The sequence below is a fragment of the Solanum dulcamara genome, chromosome 7, assembly GCF_947179165.1.
Source record: "Solanum dulcamara chromosome 7, daSolDulc1.2, whole genome shotgun sequence".
In the NCBI taxonomy this organism is placed as follows: domain Eukaryota; kingdom Viridiplantae; phylum Streptophyta; class Magnoliopsida; order Solanales; family Solanaceae; genus Solanum; species Solanum dulcamara.
This window is the reverse complement of record NC_077243.1, coordinates 22,441,698-22,460,377: the sequence shown is the minus strand read 5'-3', so window position 1 is coordinate 22,460,377 and position 18,680 is coordinate 22,441,698. Positions and strand designations below refer to the sequence as shown.

At 34.7% G+C, this 18,680-nt stretch overlaps 2 protein-coding genes across 3 annotated transcripts; both read right to left on the bottom strand.

Annotated features, from left to right (window-relative positions):
* Nucleotides 1–1,000: 1,000 nt before the first annotated feature.
* LOC129896771 (65-kDa microtubule-associated protein 3-like) lies at nt 1,001–5,316 on the bottom strand. The gene is made up of 13 exons (XM_055972732.1): nt 5,172–5,316; nt 4,709–4,797; nt 4,398–4,604; nt 3,939–4,190; nt 3,625–3,834; nt 3,377–3,532; nt 3,106–3,265; nt 2,858–3,009; nt 2,685–2,772; nt 2,405–2,478; nt 2,243–2,317; nt 1,827–2,151; nt 1,001–1,677 (listed from the first exon to the last, which is right to left on the bottom strand). Exons 2-13 carry the CDS (start codon nt 4,778–4,780, stop codon nt 1,208–1,210), a joined length of 2,241 nt encoding a protein of 746 aa, XP_055828707.1. The 5' UTR covers nt 4,781–4,797; nt 5,172–5,316; the 3' UTR covers nt 1,001–1,207.
* Nucleotides 5,317–7,794: 2,478 nt separating this feature from the next.
* Nucleotides 7,795–13,754, bottom strand: LOC129894371 (protein YLS7). 2 transcript variants are annotated; one of them, XM_055970035.1, is made up of 4 exons: nt 13,413–13,754; nt 12,374–13,210; nt 11,275–11,549; nt 7,795–8,843 (listed from the first exon to the last, which is right to left on the bottom strand). In XM_055970035.1, the coding sequence occupies exons 2-4, from the start codon at nt 12,957–12,959 to the stop codon at nt 8,034–8,036; spliced, it is 1,671 nt and encodes a 556-aa protein (XP_055826010.1). In that variant the 5' UTR covers nt 12,960–13,210; nt 13,413–13,754; the 3' UTR covers nt 7,795–8,033. The 2 variants fall into 2 exon arrangements, with proteins under 2 accessions (XP_055826010.1, XP_055826011.1); XM_055970036.1 differs by having other exon boundaries at nt 12,374–13,201.
* Between the last annotated feature and the right edge of the window lie 4,926 nt (nt 13,755–18,680).

Sequence of the window (18,680 nt, the reverse complement as noted above, 5' to 3'; positions counted from 1 at the left end):
CATCTTTTAACGAATATGGTGAATATATAATTAAAATATTTTTAATACAAATATATTATAAATATTATATGTGAATATCAAGCGTTTTGGTATTATTTAAATTAGTTTTAAATTAGGTTAATTAATTATTATTTAAAAAAGGGGAGAAAGAGAGAGAAAAAGAAATTGAAAAAATAGATAAAAATAAGAAAGAGAAGAAGCACGCAAAAAAGAAAAAAAAAGAGAAGAAGTATGCATTGAGAGAGTAATTATGTGATTTTAGTTATTAATTAAGATAAATATGTGATAAATCGTAATAAAAAAAAGTACCTTAATAAAGGATAATTATTGACGGATGACTTTAACTTGTTCAATAATCAAGAACACATACTTTCAAATTAATTTAGGGTTTATATGAAGCTTTTCCAAATTCATCAATGGCCAAAGACGATTCTTGCAATAAGAGGATTACTTGAATTGCACACACAAATATACTGCTTACTTGTGTTTTTCTTCTTCTTCTAAGTATTACCATGCACACATACACAGAGGAGCTGCTCCAACATTCGCACCACAACCAAAGAAAATGCTCTCTAGAGCAATATATGATGTTAAATCGAGATTGAGATATAGAAGGTTGTCCGCACTCATATGAATGGTGTTAATTCTCATATTCTTTCTAGTCTCGTTCGATTTCGAGTGTCTCCCTCTCCCCCTCTCCATGTAGGTCGAGCCTCCTTTTCAATCCCTTACTCGTTTTTGAAAATTGTCATCCTAAATTTTTTTTTTTATGCTGGGGGGAATTACCTCCCCCTCCTTTCTTTGTGTTGAGAGAGAGTCGCCAAAAGCTAGGCAATATCTGAAACGCCAATAGAATTAGCAAAGAATTTTTTTTAGTTACATAATAACTGTTTTATTGTATTGTATTGTATTGAACGAATTTCCGGAAAGTGAAGAGAAATTAATTTCATTGATGTACAATATCTAAAAGGTCAACGGGTGTTTGCAAAATGATCATACGTAAAGCTTAATGAGGTCGTTCAAATTGCACGGATAATTCACCTAGTTATTATAAAATCCAGTCCACGTTCAATATCGTAGACTATGTACACGTTAAAAGAAGCCAATATAAAGATTGACTTTTTAACCATAAAGCAAGAAAAGAATTAGCTGACAAACAAGAACTGAAAGCAGTAGTTAACAATGAATTTTCTATCTCTTGTTGGTGTTAGACTTGTGTTCTGGGAAGAACAAATCCAAGCCTCCTCTCCTCAAAAGAATACTCAATCTCTACAGGAATCTCCTCAACTGGCTTGGAATTGTAAGGAACAAGAGCATTATGAACCGGTGTTGTTATAGCCGTCTGCATAGGGGCAGACACAGTTAATGGTGTAGAAGGGACAGGAATTGGTGGCACTACTATAGGAGTTCTGTTCTCTTCTTCTGTAGTATAAAGTGTCTTCACTGGAGTAGCGAATGGAATTTGGCTACTTGGAAGCATCTTATTCGCCATCTCATTATGATTATGCTTTCTATTCAGATCTTCCAAAATGTTAGTTGCATAGAATTTGGACGAGTCAGTGGAAGAAATGGGGGAGAAAGGCTTCCGTGTCACAGTTTTCTCCATCTCACAACCATTTACTGTATTGGACTGCTTTTTCAAAGGAAGTCCTCCAGCAAGATCCAAACCTTTCCTCCCTAAACGAAGAAGTGTAATATATTAGCTTGAGAAAGGGCCTCCACATTTTCAATTCTATCATATATATCAGGAAGAAGATTAGCTGATGATATTTCCCCACCAAGTTGATCAAGGATTATACAAGGACATTAAAATTGTAAGAAATTACCTGCTGATAGAGCTGGCAATCCATCATCGTTAGAATGATTAAATTGATCTCTTTGATGAAAGAGATCAGATTTCTTTGTGTGATGTGTGTTTGGTGTAGCTTTGGTTGAATGGAATTCAGTCTTTGGAGTTTGGGGCATTGTTCCTCCAATAGAAAGCTTCGGAGTTTGGAGCATTGTTCCTCCAACAGAAAGCCTTCTATTGGTTGCACCACTGCATGACATTCTACGACCCTTTTTGGCACTTTGGTTCTTCATAGGGCTGGGTTTTGAGCCATAGATAGCTTCATGTTCTGCCATTAATTGTCCCTGAAGTTTCTTCTGGTCCTGAGTTGAGATAATTGTGAAGGTTTTAAGCAATGATAAGCAGACATTTTTATAGCTTCAACAAAAAGTCAATTGAGAGTTCAGTTCATACTCGTTGTCTTTTACGTTCTTCCTCCTTTTCTTGTCGTAAGATGTTATACTCTTCAAGCATAGCGAGAAGACGGATCTAGCAGAAAGTAAATCAAAAACTTGAGGGGAAAGCTCACGTGCAGAAAATTGACATATTTTAAAAAGGAAGGAGTGGAGAGTATACTCCATCATAAGTGAAATCAATTCCTCTCTCACTTTCCCATGCTTTTGTTTTTGATGCCAATGCGTCTACCATTGCTGTTCAACAACATTAATAAGTTCAGCGATTAGTATCAGGCAATATCATCACAAGATCTTTGGTAGGGATATATAACAAACTGTCAATTAATAGTTCAGATATAACAATTGTAATCAGCGAATCTATGAGACAATAATAAATAACTTCTGATTAAAAATGCGGCTCTCCTGACAAAATGGACAAACAATCAGGAAGTAACTTATACCTGGAAGCTTATTAACCAAAGTACGAGCTTTCTCAGCACGCTTTAGAGTAAGGTGGGCACCTCGTCCAGCATTGTAGCGATTGTCATCCTGTGCAGGAGTTAAAAGGATATAATTAAGTAATTATGAGTTTACTTATAAAGCACATAACAGTGCAAGTCAAAAGCAAACCAACCCTGTTGTATTCTTCAAGCCAACACTCCTCCTCGCATGCGGCTATCCATTTCTCCACCTTGTCTAATATTTCTTTCCTGCTGAAAGCTTGTTCTTTAACTTGTGCTATTTGGAGTTCAATTTGCTCGAGGATAGAAGCAGCATCAACAGCTCCTTCAAGAGAGCGAAAAGGCAAGAGATCTGGCATTAATCACATAAAAAGGCAATAGGCTTAGACTAGAACCGCTTTCTTGGCTACAAGATATATACCAGATTCAATAGCTTCAATAGCTACATCCATTGCATTATCTGAATCAGCAACCATGTGTGTTCTTCTGCAGATCTCTTCTAGTTCGGATCTCTTCTTTAAAACAAGCTCTTTCATTTTGCTTGCTTTCAACTCATCCAAGCGGGACAATTCTCCCTCAACCTTGATAGTTTTCAAGTGTCAGTTCCCATAGTTCACTCTCAATAGACAAAGGAATAGTCGTGCAGTGGATGAGGCCAAAATAATAATTCATCTAATTCTACAACTACTTACATAATTAATGAATTCCACTGACAGGATATTTGGCTCAGTTATCTCGTGTTCTGAGGCAGCTATCTTACAAGTAACATTCTGAAAAGTCTGTTGCTCTTCAATGGGGGTGTCCATCAAATTCCATAGTTCCAACATGGAAGATGCAAGATCTTGCAGCTACAAAACAATAAGAATGTCAACAATGTGTATTGAGTGAAAAAAGGAAAAGAAGAATCAGTGACTTCAGAACAATTTAATCATTTGCATACCCGTTTCATCCTGAGTAACTTAACCTCACGTAGTCTTCCTATTGCAGCAGCTAAATGTTGGATTGTATCATTACTTATATTCTTGGTTCCTTCAGATTCCCCAAGACTCGGATGAACCTCATTGACAGTATGTTTGAAATCCATACCAAGAACCAAGCATAGTGAGTTCAAAGTACTTAGGTGATCCAAAACTTGTTTTAAGCGTTCACTCTGCCGCAAAAGGATTGTAAAAGTCAGTCAAATAAGTTATTATTTCATTTGCTCAGGGATGTGGGGATTTGGAACAACTGAATAGGGTGCAGCAGAAAATTGACCTTCTCCTTTTGAAGTGCGTGCAGTTCAGCATGTAATTCTTCTAGCTTTCTTAATGACAAATCACTTTCATCTACTACCACAGCAGTAGAAGTACAACCAGTGGGCTTAAAAATTTCATCCTTAATCTTCTGTAACTGCTTTGTAACTTCAATGAATTGATTCTTTCTATCAGATTTCCTATTTCGCATCTCTTCCAATTCTGGAAGAATGGTTCTAAGTTCTGCCTTTAGACCACCTAGGCTCTGATCAGACTGAACACAACATTCATAGTAAAATTGATTAATCATCTTATGAAACTAAAATTAGCATGTAAATCTAATTTGAAATCATACAATTACAGCTATTGTCTAGAATTATTGTCTCGAGATTTGCTAAAGAAAAACATCTTGCATGTCATTTCTTTCTACGAATCCCTGAAAAGATAACTGTAAGTCTATTTTTGGTTACATTTTCCTGACCTGCCTAATATGCACTGGTCGCTCCCCCATCGCAGAACAGATAGCTGCAAGCTCTGCTTCGGCATCAGCAATTGCTTGCCTTAATTGAGCTCTACTCTTGTTTGCTTGATCCACCTTTCTTCTATATACTTCTAAACATTCTCGTTCAAGCTCATACAACATTTTGTCCCTTTCAGTATCAGATTCCCCAACTTCATCCCATATGATCTTTTAAAAAGGGAGAGAAAAAGGAAATATGTTTGAACTGTAAGATTAGTATCGAGAACCATGAATTACGAACAAGTCAGTAGTAGCTAATTCATAAAAATTACCTGCAATTCATATAGCAACGTTCCACATGTAGTTTCCATTTGCTGAATTGGATCATATTGAGCAGCTGTCATCTTAAAAAATGTTGAATCTGTTAACAAAAATCAATCTTATAAGATCAGTATAGCATAAAAACAAACACCATTGAACACAAACACTAATCTCATTAATTGAAGTGAAACTTAAAACCGTTAAATAACCCATTCCGACTACTTCTACTGAGCACATCCAATTCGCTGCTCGAGAATTTCAACAATAATTAACCCTAAATCACATGCTAAAACAGAGAGGAAGATTTTTTACTTTCATCAGGGATCAGGGATTAGTTCAAATAGAGACCGAATGGATTTACTTTCATCCGTTTGATCATTTGATATAAGGAAGAAAGAGAACATAAATCCATGCTTGACATACTTTTCCTATAAATCTATACATTGGAGAAGCAGAAAAATTGTTAGAAAGTACCTGGATGAACAATGGTGTTGCAATTTTGGAATCGAAAGCTGAGATGTTTTTGCTTTGGAAGCTGAGTGAAGGAAGGATGTTCAAAATTATTGATTCAAATGTAGCTAGAGATAGAGAGAGAGAAATGGGAACGAAAGTAGCCGTTAAAATATGAAAAATTCGACCGTTGAAAATGAGCGGATCTCTAGTATAATAAGAGTCATATTCTGCAAAAAGGTTCAGTAACGTTCGACCGTTTCGTCCCTTGATTTTCTAATGTTTCAATTTAGTCCTCAATATTGAAAAAAATAAAATTTAGTCCTTCAGTTTGAGTTTTATACCGCGGCAAGTATATTTTTAGTCCACACATCCTAATTTTGTATACCATAGAAGAATGTCATATTTTAAATATTAATTTTTTACGAAAAATTACACCTAATAGACCAATTGTGAAACTATTCATCTAAAGTGGACTCAACGCAAATTATTTACCCTTAATAGACTCATGACACAAAATATTTACTCTCTTACCCCACCTTTTCCTTTTAATTTCGCGCACATGTTGACGTTAGCATCACTGCTCCTCTTTGATACTATCAGAATATATTATAATTTGATAATATCAATAATTTATTAAACAGTTTCTTCTTAATACCATCAGGGTATATTATAATCTGATGGTATCAAGAAGGAAGAGATAGTGCTTCATCGAAACTATTTGATACCATCGGAGTATATGTATATTATATACTCTCATGGTATCAAATGCGTGAAATAGTTAAAAATAAGGGGTATAAAAGTAATGGGTATTCAATGGTAAATAATTTCTTTTTGGAGGGTATAACAATAATTATCCTTATTTTTTATCTCATTATTTCTTTTTTTCTTTTTCTAAAATTGGGTGCACCTCTCTAAGTGATTATTGGTGTCGCTTCTTGCATTTTAGTTAAATATTTTTTTTGGATGTTGTAGTATATAGTCACTGAGTTCAACTGATTGCAACATCTTCAGCACGGAGTATGACAAAATATTTTTCAAAATTAAGATAATTAATTTTGAGCTTATAACTTCAAAAGTGTCATGGTTTCAATAGTAAGAACCCAAAGGCTAGACCATTTTAAACTATCCTAGATTTACCTCTTTATAATATTATAACTATCTTCTTGGAATCCTGAAAACATGTGTGCCACGAATAATGAAAATTTAGGGAAAATTCGACTTAATTATTGTCATACATATACTACTTTTTTTGTGAAATTTACTCATTATTTAATGCAAAGGACGTATGAAAAAACAAATAAGAAGACCGATGATGTGCTTTGAATCAAGGATGAAAGGACAAGAAAAGAAAAAAAGTTGGGAAAGAGTAATTTTTCTCTTTCTTTATTTGGTTAGAATTCAAATGAATTGGAGGGGGGAAATAAAATGGATTTATCCATCATGAAAATTGAAATCTCAGGGGAAAGGTAAATTTTGGTGTGGTCCATAGGAGATATGATTTTTCTACTTTAAAGAAACAAAAAAAAAAGTAAGGGAAAGAAACAGCAAAATTTACCCAAAAGAAAATAACAACAAAGAAATAGCAAATGACTATCTGTTACATTTATTTTGATTAAATTGCTAAATTTGATTGTTTCAAGTCGGTTATGTCGTAAGTCTCTTTATTTGGCATGTTATTTTGATTTCGTTACTACTATAAATTGATAATTTTATGAATATGATAACTAACATGTATCTGATAATTTAACTTACTTAAATCCATCTCCATCTTTGATATGTTTGTAGAATTAACCCCAAACTTGGAAGGCACTGATATTAGACAACTTTTGTGACACATGGGAGCACATAATGAGCTTAGGAAACAAAAAAAAAAGGAAATATTAGGTGGGAATTAATTTACCATTCCCCCAACTACTTTCACACTTCTTAAAATATGAAAGCTATAGAAAATAATATTAGATCAATTCAAAAAATATGTAAATTAAATATCTAATTTAACGAAGAAATCATGAATTCACGTGGATCAAAAGATTATGGACAGAATAAAAAGGAAAAAAGTAATTCACCCACATGGAGTAAATAGACCAAGTCAAAGAGCTGTCTAGTTCGAAAGGTATTTATCTTTCTTTGAAAATGATACGTCTCAAACGAAAGTTTTATATTGTATTTCTTTAGTCAAGAAATAAGGAGGTTCCGTCAAACAAACTTGACATATGAAAAGTCCATGAAGCTGGTAGAGCACTGTTTGTCAAACAACTTTTTTTTTGTGTGTGCACTAATGCTTCATGTCCCAATTTTCTCTACTGTCAATGAATTCTCTATATTACTCTCACAAAACAGAAACAAAAAATTGGAATGAGTAGGGAATTTCTTTATTGTAAAATTTAAACTTGTATCACACATCTGGCGAAGTTAAATATTAAGAACTCAGTATTAATAAGAATAGAGGCCCCAATTAATTTGAATTCGCATCAGAAAGTGAAACACGACTTATCTAAATTCATACAAGAAAGTCCCAATTTGAGTGTAAAATGCTTCCTATCAAAGGCGATCGACTGTGTTTTCAAAGCTCAAAACCCAGGACCTCTATGTGAACATGAAAGGGTGCTTACCACCTTAAAACTTTCCATTGTTAGATCAGATATGCAAGGAGAGATGGAATTTTATTGCAAAAGGAAGCGTATGTATTTATAGTAGTTATAATTATCCAGCATATACTTGAGATCTGTGAAAAATTCATGTACTTTTGATCTTACTGTGGAACGTGGATCTTAAACACCAGCAACAACGAGAGATCTTAAACTCCTTTCCAGAGAGATAAATAACCTGCCCGTAGCTGTGCTGTAGAAGCACGAAAAATGGTTTTAGCAACAATAATCCTTCTCATGAAGCATTGCTCTTTCTTCTCTCGAATTCCCTCCTTACGAGATCAAATACCAGCTCGTTCCATGTATCAACAGGACCTGGCATGCACCAATGCAAGCAGTCTTGTGGAGGGGGCTTACCATCAGGACCTCGCTTTGTGATTTTATTTGGGTCGGGGCTTCTGTAGGGACCAGGATGTCCATCATGGCGGTATGCAAAGACTTCTGTGATATCCATAAATAGTAAGGCGGACTTGTTGTTTTTCTTCTTAATTGCACGAGTGTAACCCGTGAATTGCTTTTCGTGCATAATGTTTGTGAAGCCATTTTCAGCCAGTTCACCATCCTCTGCAGGCTTCACTTTTCCAGTACATGATCCTCCCGTGTTCCATGCTCCACCTTCATAATGATCAGGTGAAAAGGAACGAACAATGGTGATACCACTGAAATTCGGATGTGTTGCCATGGCAGTCAGAATGGTTTCAACAGATATTCCGAAAGCTTCAACATTATTGACCTTCATCTTTCTAGACTTGTCTGGCCACCACAATTGTCCTCCAACAATCTCATTATTCAGAACATAAACAGATTGCTTTGCAAACCAGTGGCCGGAGGAGAGCACGACGACATCAAACTGGGGGACGTATTGCATGAACCCATCATCAGGAACATCAAGGTGGATCTTAACTACACCTGCTGGAGCGAAATCAAGAGGCCCGGATGTTTGGTTGACAAGCCATGAAGACCAAATGCGAACAATCATAGTAGATGTGGATCTGAAATAGTACCTCTGCATTCTTTTGTTTCCACGATTTTTTGGAACCTCATACTGCCATAAAGAGAATAACAAGACACATAACTTAGATGATGAGGCACAATGAACCAACACCTGGCTTTTGATAAATGTACATTGGAAGAGGGACAAAGCATGTTTGAAGTTCTGTGGTTCAATTTGAAATTCCAAGGGCTTCAGGCAAAGTAAATATTTAGAAGAGCTTCATGGATAATAAACATTAAAAGGCTTCAAGGGTAATATAAACATTTAGAAGGGCTTCATGGATAATAAACATTTAAAAGGGCTTCATGGATAATAAACATCTAAAAGGGATTCACGGCACAGATTCCAAATGTGAAATAACCAACAGTCGAGTTAGGATAAAGGAACTGCGGTCACCAGCTTCTTAAAGTAGAAAAGGAGAAAAAAAATATAGGAAAACGGCAGATAAGAAACAATTCTGGAACACTTCACAGGGCACCATAACTCATTACTGAACAGTATTTAGTGGTTGAAACGCCAATTAAGCTACCACTTGACCAAGATGATCATATAATTTAAATGAGCAACATCAATGATTCACCAAGAATAAAGTTAGGTCCAGAAATGAAGGGTAAATATATAGCAGAAAGCATCTACCGAGCACAAATGAATGGTGAATAGATAGCAGAGAGCATCTATTGTTCATGGTTGACATATCCGACCTAGCGAGACCGGAATTATTAAGAGGCAGCTCGCCCTATCTGCTACATGTCCACCTTGTCATCCTCTTCCCCTTATCCAACTTCCCACTACGCCTCCTTTGAGCATCCCATTCATTACTTGCCACCAACAACTACACCTTTCTTTTTAACTTCAACGTTTGTTTCTTCTCCAGGCTCTATTAGGGCAGAAACTATAACCGATAGCCGTATTATTGGATTTGGTACCCTTCTATACCTATTTGCACTTATATTCACATAAATGTTTAAGGCAAAAAGGTAAAAATGGAAAGTCAATTCAGTCCTTGTTGCAAACGTTGTACTAAATGTCATGAACCAAAAGTAGGCTCCACTTTTTAATACCAGTTACACAATCCCAAGTTCAGTACTTAATTGTATCCAACCTACACTCATCTATGAACCATAAAAAACCTTGCAGGTTCTACACAATAAGTAGAAGAACCCAAATTGGAAAAGAGAGAGAAATTACAATAATTCGATGCCAGCTGATAATGTTGAACTGATCAAGGTTCTACCAATGCAGATGTTCATGGCATAAAAGCAAGCTCACATGTTTTTGCTGATACTTACTAAACGACAGAATTGAAAAATCGAGGTTATGACTCTCCTGATAGTATAAAACAAAACTCAGTACATTATAGTTGTACTGCTCATCCTATAGAGAAAACTTTTGGAATAAAAAATAGGGAAATATGTCTACAACCTGACTTTATTTCAGGAGCTGCGAACTTTTAACATATATGAACCTACACTCATGCATGAACCAAATAAACCTTTACAGGTTCTAAAAAATAGGTAGAAGAACCCAAGTTGAAAAAAGAGAAATAATTCACAATAATTCAATGTCCAGCTTATGCCCCACTGAACTGATCAGGTATCTACCAGCACAGATGTTCATGGCATAAAAGCAAGCTCACATGTATTCCAGCTTATGCCACTGAACTGATCAAGTATTTACCAGCACCGATGTCCATGGCATAAAAGCAAGCTCACGTGTTTTTGTTGATAAATACTAAACTGCAGTGTTGAGAATATCAAGGTTGTGACTCTCTTAATAGTATGATACAAAAACTCAGTGCATTATAGTTGTACTGCTCATCCTATAGGGGAAACTTTTTGGAGTAAAAATAGGGAAATCAGACTAGAACCTGACCTTGTTTCAGGAGCTGAGAACTTTGACACATATATTATATAACAATATCGATCCTGTTCTACATTTTTCAACTAATGTAATTTTCACTTTCAAAGTGTGTGCCTTTGTGTCCCTATGTAGGTATGTATCATTCACATTTGAGCCTTAAATATAATCTGGCAGAACAATAGCCAGACTCACCTAAGTAAGTTCATTGATGTTTAAAAATGTCTAATTAATGAAAATGCATAACACATGGAGGCTGGACCATAAACAGAGACAATTTGATCATGCACAGAGAAAAGCAAGCAGGAAGACAGAAGAACAAAAGAGATAAGGTCCAAGAATTGGTTTGAACTTTTAATCTTGACAAAGAAAGAGAAAGATATGGCAGAACTTTCTCCTAATTCAAGAATTAGTTTTGAAATTTCACGTAGAAATGTAGCTGGTCTCTTCAATATAGAGAGCAATGAAATTTTAAAATACTGAAAATTAAAAGACAAGACAAAGTCAAAGGAAATGCTGCACAAAGTAACAAAGAGATCAGGATTTCAAGGTTGCTAAATAGCTAATCTTAGTCACACTCCAGAATGGCCAAATTATTGTACATTTTAAGGGAGCGTAAAGGTACCTGCCAAAGGATACACAGCATTGACTCCATCTGGTTGCGAGCAACTGAGTCACCAATGAAAGCTAAAGTCTTTCCTCTCATTAGTTCCAAAAACTTCTTTGGATCAAATCGTGGCAGTTCACACTGAGTTGGTTTCCATCGCCAGTTCTCATAATCCTTATCAGGCCTTCCATTTCCTTGACAGTTCTGCATCTGTGTCAGGACAGGGCAGGAGTCATTTTTGTACAATGGTCCGGACTGATCAGAAATCCATTTTCCATGATATAGATCACATTCTGCAACATTATCAAGGATGTTGGGGGTTTCAGAACAGCATCACAAAGAATTTGGTTTAGCAACTAAGTTTACTTACAGCAAGCAAAGAAGTTGAAGCTATATATATATATATATATATATTATATATATATCTCTCAAGTCTTTCAATATTAATTAACTAGAGTAAACATATCTCAAGTCTTTCAAAAGAAACAATTTCAATAACTAGAGTAAGCAAATCTCGAGTCTTTCAATAACTCATATTGTCTCAAAAAAAGCATCTCTAACGAAGTATGAATACAAGTGGCTTGCACAAAACTTGCCATCTGTACTACGTGTGGTGAAATTCAGCTAATAGACCTGCTTAACAGGTAGTTAGAATGAGATTTCAGCAGGATGGAAACTGAAGACCAAGCATTTTGATGTAGTGTGCAGCAAATTAGCCATCTCATTTACATTAGTGACACAAGAAAAATGAGCGAGAAAGTAGGAAGTAATAGTAGACAATAAAACTAAGGATGTAAGAGGCTGCAAATTACATCCGGGGATGTATGATCACAATTAAACATCAACACCCATTAATTTAGTTTGTCTTCAAGCTAACCTAAATTTGTTTGTTTGGTTACATAAGCATGATTTTTAATTTTCAATCGCCAGTATCAATTACTTATATGAATAACAAGGAGAACTAAAAATCATTTCAAAATCAAAGGAAATAATTACTTGCTTTAATAGAGAAGAAAAAAGAAAAGCAGGTCATCATCTAGTAAAACAATGAAGATGAGCAACTGTGCAGAGTCGAGCAAGATACAAATTAAAAAAAAGTAAGGGATGAAAGTTGAACCTGTATCTAACTTAGCCTGATTTATGCTATTGGGTCCGGTAGATGAAGATTTTACGTCCAGAGGACGGGCATCAGAAGATGGAAGAGCCCCTTCATTCTTGCTTTCCTTCCGCAAACTAGCATTGTTACTGTCCTCGTCTTCTTGCTTTGATTCAGGATGTGGTTGAACCACCGAATGATTGGATTCTGACAAAACAGGTGTTTGGGTTGAATTTCCAATTAGTTCCCCCTTTGAATCTGGCTCTTTCTTTTCGTCTTGCGACTTGGAAGTCTGGTCCTTTTCATCCTCAAGTCCTTTTTCATTGCTTTCCTCTGCCGTCAAATTAAAGTTTGGTGTACCATTAATACCAACATCATCACGTCGAGGATCAGCAAATGCTACCCTATCCCTATCTAGTAAGTTAGGCCTTGTCAACTGGTGAACACCATAAAAATACTCATGGACTGCAGCTCCAATAGGTTGAGAGACCAGAAATGAGGAAGCAAGAATTAAAAACACAGCAAGACCTCCTACTGTAGTTACAATAGACAATAGTGACTTTGGATAGGACAGTGTTGAAGGATCTTTAGATGAAAAAGAAGACATAGCTTCTCAAATGTCTAGCAACTTCTAGAACAACATGGGGTTTTTCTAGAACAACTGATGTCACTGGGATATGGCTTCAGAACCACAATCCCCAAACCAAAGGAAACTACAAAAAAGTTGAATCTTTATCCAATTTTGAGAGTGTTGAAGCTCTCAATTGCCAGAATAACCACCAATTTCCATAAAATTGGGCCTTCAGAGAAACTTCCTGAACACCAGCTCCACAAATAACCAGCAGAAAACTGAAAATGCTAAACATAAACAGAGAGATAAAAGATTTTCAACAAATTGAAGCAGATTGCAAAAGCACACCATAGAAGAACCCTATCTAACAAGCAACAACACTTATATGGGTAAAGCAAGATCAAACTTACAAAAACAAAAAATCTTAAAACACTCCCTAATTTTATCCGATTTTCAAGAAATGAAACCATTTAGAACCAAAGAACTAACCTTCAGGTAAACCAAAATCAACCCATTTCGTGAAATTCAATGCTGAATAAAGCAAACCCAGAAAGGAATCTCAAAATACACCGGAAAATTCACAAAGAAATCGCGGGCGACCTCTGCTAACTGTCAATTTTTTATTATTTTTTTTGGAGTAAAATGAAAGCAACGTCAGAAGAATAATATCAGATCCGGCGATGCAAAATTAGTAGTAGTTTAATAATAATTGATTATGGGGATTGTAAGAAAATCAAAAGTTTATAGGATCTGGAATTGATAAGAGCGGCTCTCATACGCCTGAACCAGATACTATTAATCAACATTAATTTGAAATTTGTTGGTTAATTAAGGAAATCTAATTAACAATCGTCAAATCTTAGGAAGCCAAGTGTGGATCCAGGTTGGATATTGCTGCTCCTGCAAAGCATGTGAATGTGTTATTTTTTGTCACGTGTTAACGTCAGAATTAACTTAAATAAAATACGTAACATTAAATTGCATTTATTTGTATAAATTAAGTTTACACGTATTAATCAATAATTATAATTAGTGTCGAAGTAAATTCATTCTAAATTTTGGTGTCCTAAAGAAAGGAATATTATTCTTGTCCGTTGAATTTGTTTTTGCATACAAAAGGAAATGTCTGTATGTTATGAATTTGGTACCTATCAATGAATGTCTTTAAGAAGAATGGAAATAAAAAAAATCCCCTCCTTTACGTTTTAAACCTCTTGAAAATAATACTACCTCATTTGCCTTTTGAATTATTTAAAAAAAAAAAAAAACTTTCCCTCAATTATTCAAAATGAGTTAGTTTTAGTATGTGTTATATCTTTGACTCAAATATGTTCTTCAACTAACAAAATAGCTCAAAGATTCAACCTCCTTTGAGCATAAAATATTTCTCACTACTTAAAATACCTATTTTCATTCAATATGTGTGAAATATAGTGAACTCGTTGAAAGTTGCAAAAATAATGATATTGAGATGGATGTGTTGGCATGCTAGAAGAGATAAGATATAATAAAGATATGAGGGTTATGGTAAAAGTGGTCTCGATGGAGGACAAGATGAAGGAGACGAGGTTGAGATGATTTGAACATGTAAAAAGGGAGATGCTCTGATGCGGTGGTGTGATGGGTTGGCTATGGATAGTTACAAAAGAGGTGATTAGATAGGACATGACGCAACTTCAACTTACCGAGGACATGATCTTAGATATGAGCTTATGGAGGACACAAAGTAGGTTCAAGTGTTAGATAGTTGAGAGTTGTTTCACTGTTTTTCTTCATATTAGTAATCGTAGTATCACTTCGAGAGTTTCTTGTTATTCCATTTTTTGTTACTATTTAGTGTTTCTTGTGGTTCAACTATTATATCATTTTGTTGTAGTGATTGTTCCTTTTTTAATATGTTTTGTCATATTTTCTTTAGCATTTTGTCTTGGCTTAATTTCTTCCGTTGTTGTTTTTTCGAACTGCTTGTTTTTTATCTAAGGATGTATCGGAAACAACATCTCTATTTTCCAAGATTGGAATAAGGTCCACATATACACTTTCTTTCTCACACTCCACTTGTATAATTACATTAAATATATTATTGATGTTAATGATATTAAACTCGTTGAAATATGGTACGCTATTGAAACACTAGTTTTAGAAGTATTTTAATTAAAATAAAAATTTTGCATGAGCAAAGCTTAGATTCTACAAAAGAAAAAATTTTGAGTAAAATTTGTATGTACAGACATAACATAATTTTCAACTATAACTTCTCAATTTTACCTTTATTTTCTTTTATATAAAAAAATCAATCGAATATTATCCAACGCCTAAATCATACTAGTTCCATCAGGTATGTGCTAAGCCAGTGACATGTTAAACAAGTTTTGTTGATAAGTCTTCAGAATCATTAAAGTTCTTAATTACATAATTGGTCAAGTTTAAATTTTAAAAAATTATTTATGAGGAAGGAAGTTTGGCTAATAGACTGCCTATGTATCATGTCAGAACGTATTTTGGAAGTTACATGAAAAGTGGAAGTTATATTCACGAAAAAACTATCTAAAGTTGTTATTTGATGTAGTGTCTTGAATTCTTTTGATTGGACAAACTTCATGCTCGAATATTGTCTTGTTATCATGTTCCTTGATAGATTGTTCGACTTCTTAGTCATCTTCACGTCATTCTGAATTTTGCTTAGTTTCAAACTTTGTTCATTTATTTCGTTTATATATGTCACAATCATAAAATTGATAGATTTGATGACTTATACAAAAATATAGAAAGTAATAAATAATAGACAGGTAAAATCATTCATAGATTTTACAATTAAGCTTCCAAAAGATGCAGCAAAACAACATAAAATTTTAGGCACGATCAAGTCACAAATTTTAGATTCTTCCTATTTAAAAGTGTTACTACTAGTTCAATTTGTCATGACTCTCGGTGAATCAGGGACGACACACAAGTCCAATTCTTCAAAGTTTCCTCTGATTTGACCTGCGATGTCTTGGTGTTGTAGAAAGGCATATGAGTAATTGTAGTAACAACTTCTATCTACGCTTGTTCTTGGATTGTCATCACAAGAGTATCAAAGAGTCCTTTTTCACCTATCAAATTCGTACAATGATTCCTTTCAAGTTCAAATCTTCATCGATTGTTAACATGTTCACATTCGTATCCATGTGATTAGGTAAATGATTTTTGTTCACATTGGATCAAACTCCAGTAAGTTGGATTGCTCTTTCCTTGATTGAGTCTACGGTCTTATTTTTGAAACCATAGCAGTCCTCAATATTGTGTCTAGAAACTGCATAATGATATACACATTGCCTGAAATCGTCAAACCATTTTGGAATAAGACTAAGGTTTTTTCCTTCAATTGGTTGTATCAGGCATGTTGGTTTCAATCTTTTAAATAACTGCGTCAAGGGTTCAACTATAGGGGTGTAGTTGAAACCAATTTCCAAGATGTGACAGACGGTGTATATAGGGTTCGGTATATACTCACCACGACATGCAGATCCGCGATTACTAGCAATTTTAATTTCATGCTACCGATTTGCAAAGAACAATTCAAACTGAGGCAATCTTTTCTAACTCGCTCCGCCTTATAGCTTTACTTCTCATTGTAATTATCATTATTGCATGTGTGTAGCCCAACCTATAAGGGCCACATGGGCTTGACATTATCCCCACCTTCCTCCAGTATATTACTGGCAGTCCTTCGTGTGGGTATTTCTGACTTTGGGATTTGGACAGGTTCTAAGTTGATATTTTGACAATTTAGGTAAATTGAAACTTGATGGGGGTTTTGATAAGGTTGTGGGTTTGGGTGAGTAGAGATTCAGGATTGAAAGTAGTTTGAATGAATATTATAGGCGGGTTAAAAATATGGTATGTTCTGATAAAAGATTTGAGGGGTTTTAGATTCGGATGGATGACTCATACTTGGCTTATGTTACTCTTGGACAGACATGGCAACGAATACCTCTTTCTTTTTCTTTTTAATATTGTTGATCGAGTCTGATTATATGAGTTTACTTATGGCTTGTAAAGTTGTTGGATTTGATATCCTCCCACACTTGTGTCACATCCCAATCCTACACCCTAGACGTAACCGTTACTCTAAAATCATGCTGGTCCAAAGAGAATCCTTGGTTTGGCTGACTACTGAACTAGTGACTAAACTTACATGCATAAGCTTTAAAAAACATTTAAACAAAACGAAAAACATCTCAATCATACTTTATACAAAATTTGAAAAATAGCTCTTAATATAAATAGTAATAGTGCTTAAAAACATCTGAATGAACTGACTGAACTGACTCACTAACTATGTCCATGAAGCTTCTACTAAACTAAGATAGGTGTTGAGACAAGACCCCCATGGCTACCTGACTACTCCACTAAACATGATTCATAAATAAATGCATTGAACTAAATATAACTGGAGTCCTTCGGAAGTGAGGATATCTCACCAACTATTGATGGTTGAAAGTTTTACTGAAGTGTCTACAATCGTGAGTAAATTGAAGTGCGCAAATTTGTCTTGTCAATCTCACTAACATAGACCCAAACAATAGCAATTTGATCTTTCAAATTTTCATCAAGTGGTGCAGTTATCTTTTTCATAATTGTTCTAACTTGAGTTAAAAGTTAAAGTAACATAAGCTTTAAGCTCGACACTAACAATATCTTTGATTCAAACATCTTTGATCCCCTATTATGTTTAATTTTATCAAGATAGGTCTTTGCAATGAATGAAGAAGTTATTGTCTTGTTGTAATGGGGTCAATTTTGACAACTATTTTAGGTCCTATAAATATTTACGTTTTTTATGTGCATTCTTAACGTCATCATTATCCAGTTGAAATCGTCGTGTATGTATTGCTTTTATTGGTACTTTATCGTTCTTTTTACACTCGATATGCCTCCCACCCATTACCTCATGAGTTATTACAATATTTTTGAACTCCTCTTTACTTTCAAAGATATATTTCAAAATTAAAACTAAATTTTTTGCATCAGTCTTTGCATTGTGCTTTAGAAAATTAAAGCTCTCATGTCTGAATCACCATCCAAACTCTAATTGTCTTTAGAGTTCACACAATCAGAATCCCCATCTTCATGTAATATCTTCATTTGAATTTTATCACTAATAAGCTCTTTGCCATCCTCAAAGCTTGTTTATAATGTCCTCGTTTACCAACAATCACATCATCATCGAAGAATTCATTTTCAAAATCCTCAAATCCTTGAAAGATAAGTTTTTCCTTTAGAGCACTTTGTCAACAGGTTCAACATCTTCATTCTCTAAAATGCGACTAGTTTGACAACCAAGCTCAATTGGATTGTCTATTCCAATATAAGAGTCCAAATATTCAAAATATAACTTCATTACTCTATCCCTAGGGATGAATCTGTCTATGATATGAGCGTCAACCTCCGTGGAGACTAATTTCCGTCTATTATTAAGCTTCTCACATTTATGCCAAAATGTTATTGAATCATTTAGGTAGCCACATAATTCGATCATCCTCTTCAAGTCAATAAGACTGAGATTTTCATTTCAGCATAATCAAAGCAATCAATGATACCACCAACATACTATTTGGTTGCCTAATGTTTCATTAATCCTTTGTGATAAATTTTGATCCTGAAAAAGACGTTTCAAGCATTAGATTTGAAAAATAAAAGATTGCATATTTTAAGAGGCCAAGATCAAATTCTAGACATTACAAAATATGTATATTTTGAACAACATCAGCT